The sequence below is a fragment of the Phyllostomus hastatus genome, unplaced genomic scaffold (genome assembly GCF_019186645.2).
Source record: "Phyllostomus hastatus isolate PE091 unplaced genomic scaffold, TTU_PhHast_1.1 phas_contig_1162, whole genome shotgun sequence".
Classification (NCBI taxonomy): domain Eukaryota; kingdom Metazoa; phylum Chordata; class Mammalia; order Chiroptera; family Phyllostomidae; genus Phyllostomus; species Phyllostomus hastatus.
This window is the reverse complement of record NW_025333537.1, coordinates 8,935,679-8,956,971: the sequence shown is the minus strand read 5'-3', so window position 1 is coordinate 8,956,971 and position 21,293 is coordinate 8,935,679. Positions and strand designations below refer to the sequence as shown.

General features: G+C 47.8%; 1 protein-coding gene across 1 annotated transcript in view; it reads left to right on the top strand.

Annotated features, from left to right (window-relative positions):
* ACAD10 (acyl-CoA dehydrogenase family member 10) overlaps window positions 1-21,293 on the top strand; it is a 39,772-nt gene that overhangs the window by 2,549 nt on the left and 15,930 nt on the right. Inside the window, 9 exon segments of the mRNA XM_045843617.1 lie at window positions 692-891; window positions 4,232-4,380; window positions 5,744-5,938; window positions 9,398-9,556; window positions 10,283-10,442; window positions 11,724-11,865; window positions 15,144-15,212; window positions 16,320-16,501; window positions 20,396-20,546. Coding sequence (XP_045699573.1) covers window positions 692-891; window positions 4,232-4,380; window positions 5,744-5,938; window positions 9,398-9,556; window positions 10,283-10,442; window positions 11,724-11,865; window positions 15,144-15,212; window positions 16,320-16,501; window positions 20,396-20,546 — 1,407 coding nt within the window.

Below are 21,293 nucleotides of genomic sequence, written 5' to 3'. Positions count from 1 at the left end.
CCAGTGGAAGGGAGCATCCCAGGCCAAGGGAAGAGCATACGAGAGGCTTGGGAGCAGGAGGAGAACGTTGCTTGAGGAAGCTGCATACAGATTTGTGGGTCTGGATCGTCCGGGTTAATGTGTAAAAACTGGGGGAGGCAGATCTTATAGGGCTTTTTAAGTCAGGTTAAGGAAGTTTATTTTGAGGGCACTGGGAAGCCACTGAAGTTTTTAAATGAGGTTAGGATGTGATCAAATTTACTTTTGAGAGATTACTGTGGTTGAAGAGGGAAGAAAAAAATGGGAAGGACGTTTGAGGAGAGGCAAGGGGATGATTTCGGGGGCTGTTGCAATGATCTGCCCGTGAGATGCTGGCAGTAAGAGTGGAGGGAGGTCGTGGAGATTTCAGGAGGAACTGGTAGCCCAGAGCAACTGGAGTTGAGGTTGCTGGGTGGAGGACTAAGGGAAGGCAGGGGCCAGCTCCACAGGGTTCTAGCATGGGGAGCTAGGTGAATGGTGGAGCCCTTTACCGAGCTAAGGAGCCCGGGGCAAAGGAGTAGCCGGGGAGAGCAGAGACGGAGCTCAGTTCTGGCTGTGGTCTGGAGTGTCTGTTGGAGATCGGTGGGGATGTCCAGCCGACAGCCCTGAGCTCCAGGGCCAAGGTCTGGACTGGAGGTGGTGAGGGCAAACTGCCCTGTGCCTTCTCACGCAGCTTTGGCCTCAAGATGCACATAGGACGGCTTTTCCAGTCCTCACGTCTCCAGTGGGCTTGGAGGGCAGCCTTCCTGAGACACAACCAGTGCGGGTCCCAGGGAGCCTGGCGACGGACACATTCCAGAGGCGGTCCCTACAGGGCGGTCATTTTTGACATGGGTGGAGTTCTCATTCCTTCCGCAGGGAGACTGGCTGCAGGTGAGCTCTTTCTATTTCACTTTCAGAGGCGGGCTTGGGGTGGGGTGGGGGATGGAGGGTGGTAAGGGGAGATGGAGAGGAGCACTGGGGCAGCAGTGTGTCCCAGTGGGTAATATTACGGCTCTTGAATCAGATTCCAGCCACCACTCAGTGGCTGATGATGTTGGGCAAATTATTCAACTTCTCTGAGTCTTACCCTCCTCATCATTAAGTCAGGGCTAATAATAGTACCCACGTCTTTGGGGCGTGAGGAGAGTGAAATGAGGTGGCCCACAGCGAGTGTTCGGCTCACCTAAAATTCCCAGTACGTGTTGAGGTGCCATTGTTATGCGTAGGGTTTAACCGCCTTTCCCTGAGACCTGGGCCAAGTCGGGTGTAGTCTTGAATGCTGAAACCCCGCCCTTTGGTCACAGCCTTCCCTCTTCCACCAACCTCCCGCTAAACCCTCGAGAGCAAACCTCCAGTCTCTGAGCCTGTCTTTGTCAGCCTCTCCTGGTTTTACCTTTTCCTGCTTAGGTTAACTGACTTCACTTGGACAAGTTTTGGCTCTAGGCGTTAGACAACCTAACAAAACAGTGACGGAAACAAGATGAGGTTTATTTCTTGTGCACTGAAAGCCCAGGTATGGACTAGTGCACAGCTCTGTGACTTCAGGACTCGGGCTGTTTCCGCTGTGTTGCTCTGCTGTGAGTTCTGCCTTGGCTGCTTCGCCTGCTGCCACTATATTCTCATTCCAGCCAGCAGGAAGGAAAAAGGGCCAAACAGCTGTCCCTCTCCTTTTGACCTGCTGTGGCGGCTGGTTGGGCAATTCTCCATGCTAAGTTAACTCAAGTGCAGGTTTTCTGTGCTCCTGGGTAAAAAATTACCCAGCTGTGCAAACTGGCTAAGTGAGCTATTTGTTGCTGTTGTTCCAGGAGTAGCTGGGCTCTCAGCTTCTGTATTCCTCTACCCATATTCCCCTCGCTTTTACTACAGGGCTGTTCCAAACCCCCCCAGGGGTCACCGTACTGCCCCACCCCAAGCCTTCCTGCTTGGCAGACAGAGAACGTAAAGGTCACTGGGCAGGAATCTTCTTGACTTTCTCTAGAATATCTCGAGAATCCATTTGCTTCTCTCCACTCCTACTGCCTCGACCCCTTTATGTCCTTGTCTCTTAGTGAGTGCTGAAAGTGTGTCACATGCAAAGGTGAATGCCCTGCGGCCACCTCCACCCCTCTCCCCTGTGGTTCCAGCCTTCACTGGTTTTCATTGTGAAAAGCTTCTTGTTTATCCTTCAAAAAAACTACATATATGTATATGTGTGTAACTAAGTATGTATACACACATATGAGAGTGTGTCTGTGTATATGTGTGTGACATGTGTATACACAAATTCCAGCTTGGATCACACTCCACAAACGTTTCCACACCTTTCCTTTTTGGACTCCGTAGATTATCTCAGCATCTTTTTCACATCACTAGGCACAGGTACAGTTCAGGGGTCAGCAAACCCTTTCAATGAAGTCCTAGCAGGCTTTGCAAGCCCTGTGGCTCTGCCACAGCTCTTCAGCTCTACTGCTGCAGGGAGAAAGCAGCAATAGACAACAGCGAAGGAACGGGTGTGGTTGTGTTCCAACAAAACTTTTCCTGCAAAGACAGATGGGAGACAGATGTGGCCCCTACGCCACATTTTGCTGACCTGCGGTCTAGTTTATACATCTTAACATGTGTGTGGGATTTCATTAGATGGATCTGCCATAGTTGATTTAACCAGCTCTTTATTAATATATTTATGTTTCTAGCTCTTTTTAAAATATTTTATTTATTTATTTTTAGAGAGAGGGAAAGGGAGAGAGGAGGAGAGGGTAAGAAACATTAATCGGCCCTGGCTGGTGTAGCTCAGTGGATTGAGCGCAGGCTGGGAACCAAAGTGTCCCAGGTTCGATTCCCAGCCAGGGCACATTCCTGGGTTGCAGGCCATAACCCCCAGCAACCGCACATTGATGTTTCTCTCTCTCTCTCTCTCTCTCTCTCTCTCCCTTCCTTCCCTCCCTAAAAAATAAATAAATAAAATCTTAAAAAATAATAATAATAAACTTAAAAAAAAAAGAAAGGGGAATTCTAATCCCTCTCAAAAAAAAAAAAAAAGAAAGAAACATTAATCGGTTGCCTCTTGTATGCACCCTGGCAAACCGGCGACCTTTTGCTCTGTGGGACGATGCCCAACCAACCGAGCCATCCATACTGGTCAGGGCTGCAGTTCTTTTTATTACAGGCAATTCTGCGCACACATCCTGTACCTAACCTTTGCTTACTCTTGTAAGTATTTGTGTGGGAGAAAGCCTTAGAAGTGGAATCACGACATCAAATGCATGTGCATTTAAAACTGCTCTCCACTGAGGCTGTGCTCGTCCACACTCCCGCACGGGAGCACGGGAACGCGCCAGCTTCCTTAGGTGCTTGCCAACTCCGAGACCTTGAGAGATGCTGTACCCTTTCGTTCTAAAATTAAAGAAGTATTCCTATGCGGAATGGGTTTGAAGAGCCTTGCTGTCCTCAGAAGACACACTCCAAATTGGTAACATTGGTTATTTCTAAGAAGGGGATTGCTTGTCGTTTGAGTTTCTTTTTATGCCTTTCTATCTTGTCTGAAACATTTTTGATGTGTAGTCACTACTTGATCAAAACAAAAGATACGTGTAAGTTATGTTACGTCTTAGATATAATTATGAATGTTATATATATATATATATTTGCCCCATAGCAGCTGCATATAGAAAAAGAGCAACTTGGTACAAGACAAAGCAAGCCCTGTCCAAATGTTTCCAGTATATACGAATGCCAGTCCCTCCACTGCCTTAGCTCTTTGTAGAGTGGCATTTTCTCCCTTGTTCCACAAAGACAGCATTCCTCAAGTGAAGGTTTCCTGCTACACAGCCGTCGAGGATTACTGCAGTTTACCAAATGGAGGGCTAGTTTCGGAGTGCTATCAGAATCTGGCTTATCATCACATGCCCTTCCTTCCTGTGTGGCCAGGACTGTGTGCGTGACCTAATACGTCTGAGCCAGCTAATGAGAAACCCGGGAAGAGAGTGTATAATGCGGCGTCCAGTGTCATCTCAGGCAGGTGGTCAGGACAAGAGGCTGACGGCAGTGTCCCCTCAGGCACACAGAGGAGCACTGCTGCTCCCCCGCAGGTCGGAGGCCGAGATCTGCCTTTCCCGAGCTCCTCCCAGCTCTCCGCAGAGCCCGCCTGGCACCGCAGCGGTGCCCCCGGAACTGGTGTGGTCATTCCCCCGACTCCCTGAACTGCAGCCGTTTGTTCACGGGTTTCACCTATTACATATCTTACTTCCTGTAGAATGGGAGGAACAGAATCACATCCCCTCCGGAACGATATTGAAGACCTTCGTCTCAGGCGGTGAAAACGGGCCCTGGATGAGATTTATGCGAGGAGAGATGACAGTAGAGACTTTCTTACCAGAATTTGGGAGACTCTGCTCTGAAACTGTGAGTGATAAACATACTTGAATTTCCATAATTCTTCTTGCCTAAGACTCATCCATATTTATTAAACTGCAAATAAAGAAGTGAAAATCTAATCATTATAAATTTTAAGCTATTTCTTCCATCCCCAGGCACCCAACTTCAACTGCACATATGAGCAAGTAAAAATATTCCGTTACTAAGCCTCCCATCAGCTATTGTTCATCTGAAACAGGAGCTGTCTGCATGACAGCTTTGATCGGAAAGCTTACTTAAGCAATCACGATGTTGAGCCTTTTCTCCGCACTGTGTGTTTTTCTAAGGCCTTTATATGAACTCATGTGACCTCCACAGCAGCTACTAAAGTGTAATGAGAACACAGTGAATAAAGCCCTGTGGATGGACGGTAGAGATGGCCGCACAGCAACGACTGCCCTCGGTGACACTCAAGCATACACATGACGTGGTTAAAAGGGTCAAGTTTATGTTATGTGTATTCTACCACGATCGTACATATGTACATATGTATACCTTTGAAAACATGACGCTAAGCCAAAACAAAGCCAGTCAAAAAAGACCACAGACTGTGTGATTCCATTTATATGAACTGCCCCAAAGAGGTACATCAGTAAGACACAGACAGTGGATTAGTGGTTTGCTTGGACTGGGAGTATTGGGAGTGTGGGGGAGGGAATGGGGAGGGACTGCTGATGGGTGAGGGCTTTCTTTTTGGGATGACGACAATGTTCTAAATATGACTGGGGTGATGGTTGTACAACTTCGTGAGTATATTAAAAGCCATTGGATTGTATGGTTTAAATGGATGAGTTGTATGGTATGTGAATTGTATTTCATTGAAGGTATTGTAAAATGTGTGTATAAAAAAGCAGCCTTGCCTTTGCAGATTTTAAAGCATGATAAGAGTTTTCAAATCCCACACAGATTGAATTAAAAAAAAAATTGATCAGAAACTGAAGTTCATAACGGTGATGCTGAGGCAACACAAAATCACTAAATGTCTTCTGGATCACTAAAAATTCAGTTACATCTACTTAATACACTTTTAGAGTTTAATGTATCCTCTTTTGGTATCCGCTACTTTTTAAAATTGACAACCCGTGAGTGAAATAAGGAACTCCTTTAACTGGAATACTGACATAAAGAGCTCCATTCCCTAGCCATTGTAACTCTAAGTCACTTTTTTGTCATCTTATGTGCAAAGCTCTGCAGGTGGCTGAGGGAGAGGATTCCCTTAGGCAGCAAGCCAAAGGCCCCGCTTTTACAGCCAGGTAGCGGCAGGAAGCTGGGAATATGTCTGTGTCTTTTCCTCTGTTGGTGATTTTACTCTGAATGCTTGCTTGCTCTCCCCTCCCTCCCCCATTCTCAGTCAGAGACCTGTGTGTCCATGGGCTCCTTTTTCTCTCTGCTGACCAGTGAGCAAGTGGCGAAGCCGTTCCCAGTGATGACTGAGGCCATAACTCAAATTCGGGCAAAAGGACTTAAGACTGCAGTCTTGAGCAATAATTTCTATCTTTCCAATGGCCAAAGCTTTTTGCCCCTGGACCGGAAGCAGTTTGATGTGGTAAGTCTGAAGTGATCCAAAACAATAATCAAAACAGTGTGTTCTTGCTGCAGGACGCAACGTTTACCGCTGCCTCGTAGCGGGTCTTGAGTGGTGGGTAATTTTATTCAGACACTTGACCAAGTTAGGCTGAGACATAGCAGTTTGAAAAGAGGACTTTTAAATTATCACTGAGTTCTTGGCAAAGTCACACGTTTGTGGGATTCGGTAAGTGGGTGAAGCCTCAGCTTTAGAGACTTCCTTACACTCTGGGTATGAACCGTAGTCGTTACATAACTCACACCTCCGTCAGCCTCTTAATGCGCCCTTTGACCTTTCCTTTCAAAGACCAACCGCGTTGCCCTGTGTTTCTGTGGCACCGGTTCTTGGACCAGCGCCGCCCAGTACAGCCAATTCCAGTAAGAGGGATGTCTGACATGGCGCTGCTGGTCACACATGGATATTAAGCACTTGCAATGTGTCCAGTGTCACGAAGGAACTGAATTGTATTTCCTCTTAATTAGTTTTAATGTAAGTAATCCCACGTGGCTAGTGGCTGTTGTAATACACAGTGCACGCAGCACTAGACTATCACAGTGCCAGGAGGTTATATCTATGAAGGATTCCCCATCTCCCTGAGAGAAGATAGGTCGTTATCTTGGGATGGATATAAATTATTGATAGATGAATTGCTTAAACCGAAAACCGATTCTTACTGAGCAGTTACTATGTGCTGGGCACTGGCTGTGCGTGAAGGGACACTGTGCTCAACCTGACAGCCACCATCCCCACCCTCTGGAATACACACTTACTGCATTTCAAGTGCTCAGTCACCACCTGAGGCCAGTGGTTACTATACTGGAGAGACAGCATTTCCATCCCTGTGGAAAGTTCTGTTGGATCGCGCTATTTTAGAACATACAATCCAGTCGAATTGACAGGCAGAAATTCAGAACACAGGTGTTGGAAGTGAACCTCCCCACCTAATGCTGCTTCCACCTTCTACCCCCTCCCCCTCCTTGGAAGAGGGCCGGCAGAGGCAGAGCTCTCTGCCCTCTGGACACTTCGCCTGGCTCCTCACCTGCTCTGACTGCTGGTTCCCCCACTCGTCCACAGTGCGGCCCTCCTCCAAGCTCCGTTCCCTGTGAGTGCTCAGGGACCTCGTCCAGAATCCAGTCCTGTCTCTGCCACCTCAGTTTTCTCACCTGTAATGTAGGAAGAGCGATTTCTTTGTGGTAGGGTAGCGGTGCAGATCCCAGGAGACAATGCATGCAAAGCACTTGGCACAGTGCCTGGCACACAGTAAGTCCTCAGCACAGAGATTCGTTCCACCAAGTGTGGCTATAGGGATGGTACCTGCATCTGGACAAGTTAAGTTGGCCAGGCTCACATTGGGCTCTTCCACTGGAAGCTACAATTTGAAAGATCTGTGAACTAACTTAAAACAGTGGACCTGTTTGTTCAGACATCACAGGCCCCCTGGCATGTGCTTCCCAGCTGTTTTTTGGCCGGTTTTCATATTTCAGGTCTGTAGGACACTTGGAGTTTTGAAAATCCATGTCCTCAAGAATAAGGTGTTTGTTCTCCAAAGCTATAAGGCAGGAGAAAATTTTTTTGATAGAGGTAAAGAGGTAGGGTAACCTTTCTATGATGTCTGTCGATGCTGGAGGCTGTTCCTGAACCCTTCAACCAATATTATAGGAACGTGTCTCTGCTGAGATGCATGTGACTTTTGAAAAAAAAAAAATGTCCTCTAGCTCTGGCCGACGTGGCTCAGTTAGTTGGAGTGCTGGGTGAAAGGTCGTGGATTCGACTCCTGTTCAGGGCACATACCTAGGAGTACGTGTGGGCTCCTGGGCTGTGGGCTCGCCCAGATTGCGTGTTTGGCCGCATACGGGAGGCAGCCGTTTGATGTTTCCCTCATAGCTTTGCTTCTCTCTCTCCCTGCTTCCTCTCTCTCTAAAGAGAAAAAGGTCAATAAAAATATTTTTAAAATGTCATCTAATTTTCTACATTACTTCTTATTGTAAAAGAACACATTACATAAAATTCACCATCTTAACTATTTTTAAGTGTATACTTCAGTAGTGTTCAGTGTATTCACATTGTTGCAAAACAAATCAGAACTTCTTTATCCTGTAAGGTAGAACAGAAAGAGAAGAGGAGGGATTTCATCAAACTTAAATCTTAAGATGTTTTTTACTTTGCCCCAAACAGAACTACGCATGAGAAGAGATGTCTGCTTGTCCGAACTCGGCCCCGTTGCCCTGGGCTCTGTGCCCTCTCTTCTCCTGTCTCAGCCAGTACCGCTGTGTGGCTTCCCTGCAGCATGATACGTTGATAGGTGTCTGAAACACCTGGTTTCTCTGCTGCCTACTACTGACGATTTCTTTAGAAGGGGCTTCTTTGTCTTTTTAGCTCAACCAGGTCCTTAGGAGACCAGGAAGAGAGGTCCCATTTACTCAGGACATTTATTTACCAGAAAGGGTAGTTCTCGGCCAACCTTCAGTAATGCCACTGTGGAGCAGAGGGAGGGGTCCTCAGGTTTGTGTCCTTGGACTTGGAGAGTGTGGGTCATTCCAGAAGTGAGTCAGGGATTTATTTCTATTCTTAGGGCAGGCCAGAGGCTATTGGTGGTAGGCCTCTGTGGCCATCTGAGGCCCACTTTGTAGGAGATTCAGCCCGGGGGACAGTGTAAGGGGACTCCCAGCAGGGTGCTGGGTCAGAGAGAGCCTGGCACTGAGACGGCTTTTTCCGGGGTCTCCTGAACTCTCAGCAGCTACGCTGGTCCCAGGTTAGATACACAATTGAAGCGAGGCTGTCAGGATGCAGGAGGCTCTTTACAAGAAAGCAAGTGCCTTTGCCGCTGATGGTCTCTTTGGTGTCAGCCCTCTGTGGGATTTATCCGTATAAATTGAGTATGGCTGTTTTTTAACTTCTGAAGTGTGAACATTAAAGGCCTGGGTCTTTTGCAACAGTAAACAGTGCCTTCTTTCTGGAAAAACGGTGAAATACTTTCCCTAAAACTGAAACATACAACTTTCCTTCTGCTCAGTGTAGGCACAAAATCTAACATTAGCAAAATGCTTTGTCATTTTGGAACTCATTCAAGTTTCCTTAAGTTTCGCAACAGCCGCTAGGACAGGTGAGATGGCTGTCAGTTCTCCCACTTCACTGATGGTGAAACTGAGGCCCATCGCGGCCCCGCTGTCTGCACGAGGTCACTGTGTCTGAACCAGAGCCTCAGTTTTCCAAGTCGGCCCCCAGGTTTAATCCAAAATGTTCAAATCAGTCAGTTTTAAAAAGCAATGGCATTTTCTATCAAAATAGTCTCAAGTTACTTGTTCTAACAAATCTCAGCTGTCTTCCCTCTGTTCTTTAGAAAAAATACAGCAGCGTGTGTGTGTGTGTGTGTGTGTGTGTGTGTGTGGGAGCACCACTTTCAGGGCCATTTCTCTCTCATTCCCGCCCTGCCCTCAGGTCGTGGAGTCCTGTCTGGAAGGTGTCTGCAAGCCGGACCCCAGGATATACAAGCTGTGCTTGGAGCGGCTCGGCCTGCAGCCTTCTGAGTCCATCTTTCTCGATGACCTTGAGGAGAATCTCAAAGCAGCTGCCAGCCTGGGTATGCGCACCATCAAGGTGAGGGTCACTGCCCCCTGAAGCCCCGCTGTGCTCCAGACACTCGTGCAAGCGTCTCCGTGCTGTCCTCTTACATTCATAGTGGTGGCTGTCTGGAGTGGTCTCCCTGTGTTGCCGGAGCCTGTTTGTTTTTTAATTCTGCAATCTGTGTGGCTGGCTGCTTGCATTTCTAATGGGGAGTAAGACAAACGCATACTGAGAAGGCGGTTTGAGGAGAGGCACGCAGCAGGCAAGGGGCAGGCTGCAGACGTTTGGGATGGCAGTCACGGGCCGTCCTGCCGACGCTCTTCTGGGTGGGGAGCCAGCAGCCACCTGCCCCACAGTCCAGCCCAGGGTGTGGCTGAGAAGCTCGAGAAGCCATGGGAGGGGGTTCTCGGTCCAGCTTCCCACCACTGAGTTTCCCTTTGAAGCCGACGGGCTCACAGAGACAGAGTGGGTGCTGCAGCACAGTCTCCTTGCCTCCTGGCACAAGGGAGGATCGCGGACTCTCACCCGGAGCTGCCCCGCAGACAGAAGGTTTAATGTGTTTTGGAATTAAACGGGAAGAGGAAACCCGTTCGATGGCTTCCTCATTAACTGAATATCCTGACTTCAGAGTCGTAGCCCAGACGACTGAGTTCTTGGATGTTTCCTTTTGAAAGTTACCATCTTAGAGAACTTAGAGAACAGACAGGAGGAAAGGTCGAGGATGACTGGTAGCCTGTTCAATATTTTCTTTGAAACCAGGTTAATGACCCAGAGGCTGCAGTAAAGGAATTAGAAACTCTCTTGGGCTTTACCTTGAGAACAGTTGTTCCAAACACTCGCCCTGTGAGAAACACAATGGAAATTCCCAAAGATTCCTTGGAGAAGTACCTCAAGGACGTGCTGGGGACCCAAACCACAGGTATTTGAGTTCTTGTATTTTGGTAACTCCTTCCAAGGTCAGGCTTTCGGGCTGGTTCTCACTTGCAGAGCAACCGGAGTGCGATGCGCCGGAGCCAAAGAGGCAGCCTGGTGAGGGGAACGGCCCCTGGGCCCGCGGGTCTCCATGCTGCCTCTAGCTCTGCTTGGGCGGAAGCACTCGCCTCCGTTTCCGTGCACCCTCTGAACGACGCCTGCCCGCCGTCCACGGGGCGCGAGGCGAGGCCTGCAGACAGCTGTCAGGGAGAAGAGGGATGGGGGAGCTGCAGAATGTGCCTGGGGGGCTGGAGGGTTCTGGGGTTTTTTCTCGAGGTCACAGCTTGTTTGTAAAGGTGACTGAGAAGTTACATAATGTAAAATGTGACAGGTTGTCTGTGCCTCTTCAGAAGTCCCACCTTCTTCACGTCCCACCCTCAGAAAGACAGGGGCCTCGTGAGCTTCTGAAGACATTTCCGCCTGGTGACAAAGGTCCGCCTCACCCGGCTGGTCTCCACACTACGATGTGTCCCAGTGACTGGCGCGTTCTCAGCGCCTCTGCAGGTGGGGGGGCCCTTGCTCCCCCGCAGGTGCTCACCAGGCCTGACCCTGCCGAGCCCCTGAGATCAGATGAGAGCCGGCATGTTCAGGTGGTGTCGCCATAGGTGGAGGGGCCCCTTCTGACCGAGCCGGATAAGTCGGGCAAACCACCATTTCTGGCTCTTCGGATCAAATGAAACAAATCTGTGTCCAGAGTTCAGTCTTGTTAGGGAGCTGAGGGCTAATTAGGATGTCTCTGCGAGAGAGACAAAGAGTTCAGCCTGCTGGGGTGGGAAACCGCATCTCATGAAAGCAGCCTTGGCTCCGGCGGTAGGCCGCTGCCCGCTCCTTTCAGCTGTCACCCCGGCGTCAGGCGTGGTTTGGCTGAGCTCGGGCTGAGGGACACACAAGGGAACTGTTCATCCTCGGGCTTAAAGCGTTCCGGTTAGCAAGATGGGTTGCCATGACTGTGCTTGTGATGGACAAACAAAACTCAGAAGCTCCTCTTCAGAGACTAGGAGTTGGCGAGAAGGACAAAATCGGACACCATGCAAGTGGGAGTATCATTGTGGTGTAAATCCAGTGGCCTTGCCACAGTGGAGCGGCACGTGACTCTGGACCAAGCTGGTGGAGCGTGGTGCCAGTCCTACACAGTGTCACCCCAAATGCTGAACTCGCTGGGAAAAAAGGTCTTTCCAGGTCTGTCCTTCAGAGTGGGTTTGAGTTTTCTTTGTTTTCCAACTTGCAGGCCCACTGGAGCTCCTTCAGTTTGACCACGGGCAGTCAAACCCAACTTACTACCTCAGGCTGGCCAGCCGGCAGCTGGCTCTGAGGAAGGAACCCCCGGGGACACTGCCCCCGGCTGCCCCCGCGGTGGGGAGGGAATTCAGGTGAGCTCGAGAGGGCCCGTTTGGCCTCTGGGGCTCGGCCCCTGAGCTGGCACGTCAGTGCTCCATTAAATGCCTTGAGACACTTAAAACGACACATGTGACTCTCCAAAGGTACGTCAAGTAAGAACATGTAAACTAATTTTATTCATAAGTTTGTTTTCTATACCAAAACCTGTGGGAGACTAGACATTTTTAGAATTTCTAGATGAAAAAAAGGCATTATTGAGATACTCTTTAGTCTTACCCTTCAGTCTTAAAGACTCTAAGACCTTAGGTCTTAAAATCAATATGTATTTTTAAAATATTTTATTTATTTTTAGGGAGGGGAAGGGAGGAAGGGAGAGAGGGAAGGAAACATTGATTGGTTGCCTCTCACACACGCTCCAGCCGGGGATCAGACCCACTACCCAGGCATGTGCCTTGACCAGGAATCAAACCAGCGACCTCTCTCTCCACAGGACGATGCTCAGCCAACTGGGCCACGTGGGTCAGGGCAGAATCAATATATTGACGGGGCTACGGCCCAACAGTTGTGGCCATGAATGGGTGACGAGTACATGGGGCTTTCTAATACAAATGTCTCTACTTATATATGTTTGAAATGTTCCATAATAGAATGTTTAAAAGAATAAATGTGTTACAACTCATCCCAAATAAAATCGCTTGCTTTGCAAACAGAAAAATGTAAACATAGTGGATTTAAACAAAACTACCTCCGAATCTCTTGGAGAATGAGTTCTGGAGACATGCATGGGCTCCAGGGTGGGGCCTGCATTCCTGGAAGACTTCCTCCTCCTCCTTCTAGGCCACCTTGCTCTGCAGAAGGAAAGCTGCAGATAGTAGGGAGGGCAGTGCGATTTTGGCTCCAGGGTCCTTCTCATTCTTTCTGTTTACTGTCTCTGCTCCGGGCTTTTTGGTTTCTTGAAATCTGACCTCCACAAATGTTGCAGGGGCTGATGACTGACAATTACGAAGCCTCGGAGGTTCGACAGAAGAGAAAACCTATAGCTTTTTCTGAGAATTTGTGTATGTGTCACGCAGAAGCGGTGTGTATTTATAGAAGAGAGACCCTAAAACATAAAACCACCGCTCTGCCTCATGCATCCGGCCTGCGAGCCGCCTGTAATCATTCCCCGAGGCACAGGCATTCTGGAGTGCTGAGTGATATTCCACAACTCCTGGAATGCACAGCATTTCCCTGTTAGTAAAGGAATAAAGTGTACATTTGAAAGTGAAACCTAATATGGTATCTGCTTATAAAATGCCAAATGCAAATTTGAACAACTGTTTTGGAAAACAGTGTGGCACAATTTATTAAAAACCTCAGAGCAGTCATACTTTCAGACCTAATAATTCCAGTTAGGAGGTCTCTCTTTAAAAAATAATTCTAAAGAGGGGAAAAAAGCTGTATGCATGAATATGCTCACCACAGTGTTGTTTATAGTGAAAAATTGGAAACACCCTGAAGTTACAATGATTGGGAAGTGTTTATGTAAACCTTGGGAGATCTACTTGTGGCAAGGACAATAATAGTACTAGCTAACATTTACTAAGTGTCACTGTGTGCTGGGCACTACAATGAATGCTTTGCATTGTTAACTTGAAGCATTTTCACAGGTCCATGGTACGCTGCTACTGTGACCCCCACTTTACAGATGAGGAGAGTGGGCTTAAAGAGGTGTGTGAGTGGTGGGGTGTGGCTTAATGCCCATAGGCGGTGGGATTCCACAGCCCAGCCTTAATACTATCATTGCAGCCAATAACAGTATGCCTGTAATAACATAAAAATGTGTGTGGTGAAATTTTAATGTAATACAAACAGATACAAGCCATATATAGAGTATTACTATCTTAACTATTTTTTTAAGACTTATGCATGGAAACAAAAATTAAGGAAAGGAACAAACCACAGTGTTTGCCCGGTCATGTCTAGGTAGCATGTCAGTAGTATTCTTCAGTTGCATGTGACAGAAGCCCACCTACTGACTTAAGCATAAAAATAAGAAGGGAAGGTGGTAAAATGTATTAGCTTTATCATTTAAATCTTGCAGGCATGGCTGGATCCAGGGCTCCAAATAATGTCACCAGGACCCATTCATTCTCTCTCTCCATCTCTTAACTTTCCTAGGTAACCAGGATCTTTCCAGCATGCCCCCTGAGACTGACCCATTTGCCCAGTATGGGTCACAGGTTTGGCCCTGAACAAACCGGTCTCTGCAGTCAGGAGGGTGTTCTGCTCAGATTGGCCATCTCTGGGTTTTATGCCCACTCCTGGAACCAGGGGTGGGGTCAGCCAGTCCCCCCAAACCAGGAGGACCTATAGTGGGGGACAGCTGCTCCCCAAAGGAAAATCTGGGTCTTCTGATCAAAGTGGTGATGTGGTGAAAGGAAACCAGGCAATCAAAAGAAGCAGCGAGTTACTGGTGATAAGATTATTTTCCTGTTTAAAAATTTTAAAAGTTTCGTCCTTACATATTTCAGAGAATTTACCAGTAAAGCCACTGGGGCCTGGAGTTTTCTTTAAGAAAAGGTTTTTGACAATGAATTTAGCTTAATAAATATTAGAGTTTTAAAATATTTCTTAATTTCTCTTAAGTCCTTCTTTGGCCCATGGCTAATATGAAAGTATTACTTAATTTCCAAATACTTGGGCTCTCTTCCTGATTATGAATGTATTTATACCAGCTTTCTTATGCTTACCGGTTGCATGGTACTTCCCTTTCCATCCATTTTCTCTTACCTTTTTTCTATCTTTGTTTTTATATTTAAAGTTTGTCTCTTATGAACAGCACATAGAGCATACTTTTCTATCCAGTGTGACAATTTCTGTCTTCTAATTGGAACGTTTAGTGTATTCAACTTAATGTAACTATTGAGATGTTTGATGGTGGTCTATAATTTCACTATTTCTTTTTTGTTTGTTTCATCCATTTTTTGTTCCTGTCTGCTTTTGGGTCAATTGAATATTTTTTAGAATTACATTTTCATTTCTGCACATACTAATTTTTAAATCAGAAAAATAATCATATGCAAGCCTCATCATCAGTCCTGGCCATGTAGCTCAGTTAGTTAGAGCGTCATCCCGAGACACCAAGGTTATGGGTTCGATCCCTGGTCAGGGCACGTGCAAGAAGCATCCAATGAATGAGTATGTAAATGGAGCAGCAAGTCTACATTTTTCTCTCTGTCTCTAAAAATCAGTTAACTAAAAAAAGAAGAAGAAGGGAAGTCTCACCAGTTCACCCAGCAGTGACGCTCATCTCCCTTTGTTCTGGCAGGATAATGAAAGCCCTGGCGAACGCTGGAGTGCCTGTCCCCAGAGTTCTCGACTTCTGTGAGGATTCAAGGTAATGTTCAGGTTGATTTGTTCCCTTGAACATTCGCTGCAGAAGAGACGGTAACACACTAAGTCAGATTCCAGGCTGTCACAGTGAGGACAAATTTGGGTGGCAGAGAAGAGAGACTGTACAGCGACCCCTTGGAAGCTCACAGGTCTTTCAGTTATCCTGAGCGAGAAAGAAATGCCCGCTTTTATGAGAGTTGATAGAAAACATCTTTCTTAACATTATAAAAATATATGTCCTTCTAGTTTATGTTGTTTTTGTTTGTTTTATTATAGGCTTTCTGAACTTTTAAACTGCTTTGTAACATGCTTTTTGAGTTTGTCCCTTTTCCCTAACTTTTTAATTGTGAAAATTGTGAAACATACAATTGTGTGTTTGTACAATTGAAACATACAATTGTGTTTCACAATTGATTGTGAAATCAGGGGAAGTTATAATAATGGTAGATGTTTCAAAACAACTTTTTAGAGTAGTGAACTGATTTCTAATAATGAGCAAAAGATAACATTTCAGTGTGCCACCTTAATTCTGTAGGGTGGTATCTATGCCATGCATACCACTGGATAATGATAAAAATCACATTAAGAAGAATAAGGGATATTTACTGGACCCTCATTGGAAGTGCCGGACACATATGCCAGGCACTTCATATACATTTGCTCTCTCAATTCTTACAGCTGCCCTTTGACATTTTACAGATTAAAAACAAAAACCAAGCTCAGAGAGGCTTAGTGACTCTCACGATCACACTGCTGGGAAGGGGTGGGAGTTCTCTCTGACTCCACAGCCAGCTCTCTCAACCTGCTGCTTTCCTGTGTCCTCCACCTTAAACCCGCTCCAATGGCTTCCACCCCTGGACCAAAGGAAAGAGAAGGGAGCATGTTGGCCAAGAGTACGGACAGGGCCGTGTGGGCGTAAACTGGTTTGGGTGGAGTGCTTCTAACCCCTCGTGCTCACGTGCAAAGGAGAAGGGAAATGTCCAGCACTCTGGGTCCGAATCCTCCCCCGGCACCCGCAGGGCCCACACAGGATGGAAAGGGCGGTGCCGTGACCAGCAGCCCGCCACACTGCAGGCCCTGGAAACACCCTGACTGTGTCTGCCCCTCGCAGGATCATCGGCACACCCTTCTACCTGATGGAGTACTGCCCAGGCCTCGTCTACAAGGACCCCACTCTGCCAGGCTTGGAGCCCAGCCAGAGGCGGGCCGTGTACACGGCCATGAACAGAGTCCTGTGCAGAATCCACAGTGTGGACTTCCAGGCTGCGGGCCTAGAGGACTACGGGAAACAGGGTGAGCACAAGGCCGCTCGTCTTCCGTGCTGAACGTTTCCTCGCTGTTGCCTCTGCTCCGGGATTTGTGTGGTGTCAGGGTGTGAATGCACCAGGCGGCTGCTAGACCTGAGGTGGGCTTATTCACTTTCTCCTGGGAAATCCAGTGTCATGCTAATGTGGATGTCACTCACCGGAACATTCTGTCCTGGGATCAGTCCCTTCGTGGAGTCAGAATCCCTCTTCCCTGCAATTTCTGTCTCACTAGATCATTTAAATGTCTTTTTTCTTGACACTGGCCAAGGTCATTTAAGACACTTTCTTCTCTGTTTTTCATCCTTTCCCTTAAGTGTTCTTTCAGCAGAGACAGATTTTTAAAATGCCATTATGCCAAGGTGTTTTGTTTGTGTAGTTTCTGCTTTTTTTTTTTTAATGTCCGAGAGGTCCGATTGCTCCTCATCCTCGCCAGCATTTTTTATTGTCAGTTTTTTTAAGTCAGGTGTGTTGAACCATAGCATCCTGTGAATCTTGACAAGTGCACAGTTTTAGAACCACGACCACAACTGTCTGCATGCTTTTGCATGCAGAAACGCCTCCACGAGCCAGAGTCTCACTTTTTCTACCCTGCAAAGCCCAAGAGTATCTGACCAGTATAGATTCCTGACCATGGTCCAAAGCATCTGTCAGCTAAGCTATATTTTCCTTTTTTTTCTGCTTTTAACCAAAGCATGCCTGGTTTTCTATAGGACTGTATCAGAGGCTGCAATATGTGTCCAAAGTGCATCAACTTCCTAACATATTTCTGCCAAGTTATTCAGGTTCCACCACTGCACACGCGCATGATCTGGGTCTCCAGCACTAGTAGTTTAGTTACTTTGTTACAACAGAGGAGGCCTGCTAAACTCACATGCAAATTGGGGGGGTTCCTCACCGCCTCGCTCCTTCCAAGTCCAGCCAGATCCATATCGTCCCCCATATTCTAACCTGTGGACCAGAGGTACACATTCAGTGGGGGTGCCCCTCCATCTTGGTGGCCTCATTGGGAAATATGTATTCATAGTTCATCTTGAAGTTCAAATGCAGGTGGGCATCCTGTATTTTGTCTGGCAGCCCTAGTTACCAGGGACAGGGCCCAGGCAAAGACAATAGATGTCACCAGTATTGATCCATTGTTTCAGATGAAAAGAGCATCAGACCAGAAGTTAGATGCTAATTTGTTGGGTGGCCTTAGACAAGTCACATCACTTTGTCACAGTTTTCTCAATAGCAAAGGTTTGGTAAGAATATACATAAAGAATAATAATAATAATAAAAACGCAGCCCTGCCTGCCTCCCTCAGAGGGCTGATGTGAAAAGCAAATGAGGTGGCAGCTGTCCCAGTGCTTGGAATGAAGGCCCGGCCTCAGGTGGATGAAGTGATGGGCCTGTGACAGCGCACCGTGGAGAGAGCAACTTAAGGAAGGCTCTCCTGAGTGCCGGGCGAAGTCTTTGTCTTTTATTTTTAAGCAAGACTGTTTTGATGCTCTTGACACTGACCTATGACTCTTGATACTGAAGAGACAAAGCAGTAATCTGACTGATTTCACGTGGCCGGGGCCTGCCGCCCGGGCCGCTGGCTGTGCGTGAGCCTGACAGCACAAAGCAGGGTCATCGCAGAGCAGATCCACTGACCCGGCCTCGGGGGCATCAGCTCTTCCTTTCCAAGAACTCTGCAGTTTCTCAAATTTTACCAAGAACCCGCTGCTGGGCAGGACACTGGCTATATGTACGCAAATATACTACCATTCATATAAAAGAGGGTGTGTTTGAACAAATGTAAATGTTTGTACGTAGAAGTGAAGAATCTCTCTAAAATGACACTTAAGAAACTGGTCACGTAGGTTACCTTTGGGGAAAAAGAATTGCAAGGGACAGGAGAAAGACTTCACTGCATTCCCTTTTGTCATTTTAATTTTGAGCCTGTGAATAAATTTGTTTTAAAAAGTACACAATCATGATTTCTAATCCAAAGGAACTTTTGACAAAGATCTGTTGGGCACAGTCTAGTTATTACAAAGCTCTTTTCCACCGAGGACCAGCAGGGAGCCCATCATTCCCTTTTCTCGGCCCAGAGGGGCAGGCTGCTTTGGAGGGAAGGGCGCCTGGGTGCCTGGGCAGGAGGCCTGCTGGGGACCAGCAGAGCCAGGGACACAGGGACGGGGCACCCGCTTCCCGGGAGGAGGGAGTGTGTGCGGCGCTGGGTTGGGGTGTAGGGACTGCGGGTGGGTCCTGGAGGGGCTGCTTCCACAGCGGCTCAGCTCCTGCGGTTCTGTATTCCCCTTAATATGGTCCTTTGCAAACTTACAGAAATGTGAAATAGTACAAGGAATAGCTATACAGGGAGGGGCAGAAGGAGGTTTACAGTTAGAGTATGCAAAACACCGAGTTTATTCTTAGGTGTTAATTATTGTTTATTTTCCATACGAACAGCTGTAAACCCACTTTTGCCCCACTCTGTATGCACCCACTGCTAATTTTAACAATGGTTAACTTCTGCCATAGTGTTTATCTGTCTGTTTAAATATGCGTGTATGTTTATGATTAGCGAAGTTGTAGAGACCCTAATACTTCATTTCTAAATATTTCAGTATGCATTTCCTTTAACAGGGATGTGCCTCAGGACCACTATCACATCTGAGAAAATGCACCATTCTCCCAGAATAGCTAAAACCCAGTGCACATTCACATTTTCTCATTATCACCCTCATATCCTCTAAGTGAGGGTTTTCCCCAAATCAGGGTCCAGTTAAGGCATGCAGCACGGCCCCTCCCACGTGCCCTCTCGTGGAGTCGTCCTGATTATTTCCTCATGGTTTCATTTACTGCTGTCTTCTCTTTCCTGTGACTCTGCAAGCTGGAAGTTAGTTCTAAAGGCTTGGTTCGTTTCGGGTTAAACTCCTGTGGCTTCGGACCTTCGCCCCTCCCGGCCCAGCTGGATGCTCTGCCGGGCAGGTGTCCAGACGCTCTGAGCCTGCAGTGGACTCCACAGAAGGAGCATGATCTCTCCGTCCCCGTCTTTAGTTTCTGGGGACCATTTTTTTCTCAGATGAGGGGGACCTGACACATTATCATTGGTTATAATAATGGTGATAATCAGTAATTGGCAGTTGACAAAAACGGTGACAGTAATCATGCCCACCATTCACTGAGCGTCTATGTGTGCCAGCTCTGTATTTGTGGGCACGTCACACAGGGATTTCGTGTAGCCTTCACGACAGTCCTACAGAAATTAGTATCAGTACACGATACAGAGGAAGCAAGGGAGGGAGACTCAGAGAAGTTAAATCAACTGAAGACCTTGACTGGGAGCCAGGTTAACTCCAGAATTCCTTTCGGTCTCAGATGGAACTTGCAAGTTCCTCAACTGTTGTATCCCTTGGGTTCCCTACCAAACCACCAAATAAAAATAGCAAATCCTGGTGTAGTACTTACTGCATGCTGGGGACAGTGTCAGGGGCTGTCCATGTGCTGTCCTCCCAGCAACACGTGAGGACCATCTCACTGGTCAGGGCAAACCGAGGCACACAGAGAGAATGGCAGAGCTGGGATCAGATCCAGGCAGTCTGGCCACAGTGTCCACGCTTTTAGCCAACCACTGTTTGGCCAAAAAGGGATTTCCTAAAGGCTGTTAGGGAGCTCATAGGACCTCAGAGAGGAACAGGGATCAGGCTTGGAGGCCACGTGGCTGGGAACGAGGCCCAGACCACACTGATCCAGCCAAGGCAAAACGCAGCAGCAGCAGCAGCCTGTGGGAAATGCCCAATCAGAGGACAAGGATGCTACAGAGCATTGCAGGGGGTTTCAGAGCCCTGGCTGAGTTCCGAAACCTCTGGACGCTGTTGGAATGGCACACCGTGCTCTAACCCTCTTCCTCCAGGGGACTGTATCACACGCCAGGTGCGAACCTGCATCGAGCAGTATCGGGCCTCAGAAACCAGCACCATCCTGGCGATGGAGCGGCTCATCAAGTGGCTGCCGCTTCATCTTCCTAGTCAACAGAAGATCACGGTGGTGCACGGGGACTTCAGGTAGTTATGAGGAGGGGGGACTCCGAAAGTGTGAAAAATGATGGGAAGGGCATCTTAAAGGGGAAATGAAGCAGCTGGTCTTGGCCCAGTTTACAGCTGTGACTTATCCCTGTTACAGAGGGTCTCCCTGCACGAGCCTTTTAAGGCCAGGTTTCTCAGCCTTGGCTCCACAAACAGGCCTTTGGGTTGGGGGTTGTCCTGTGCAGCCACGGGTGTCATTACCACACCTAGGTCTGAAGGGGCCAGTGTGCGCTCCAGTTGTTATTGCCACATAACCAACCCCTCCAAAACCGTGTGGCTGTAAACAATAATGACAGCAGGATTTTTGCTCAGCAATTTGCAATCTGGGGACAGGAGGGCTTGTTTCAACTGGGTGGCTGGCTCTCAGGCTGGGGGCTGGGACCACCCAAGGGCCCACTTTCATGCCCGGCACTGGGGCACAGGAGATGTGAACAGCTAGACTCCTCGGGCCCCTCTCTCTGCCTCTTTGTGGTTCCCACATGGTCTGTCCAATGTGGCAGCTTCGGGCTAGCTGGACTTCCTACCTGGGGGCTCAGGGCTGCAAAGGTGTGTGTTCTGAGAGAGAGGGCTGGGCAGGAGCTGATGACCGAATCTCAGGTGTCACTCAGCATCACTTCCATCTGCAGTAGGCGAGGTCTGTCCAGAAAGTATCCAGCTGTGTACTATGAAAAGTAGAAACATTTATTGAAGAAAATACAAGAGACATTGTACATAGAACAATGATGC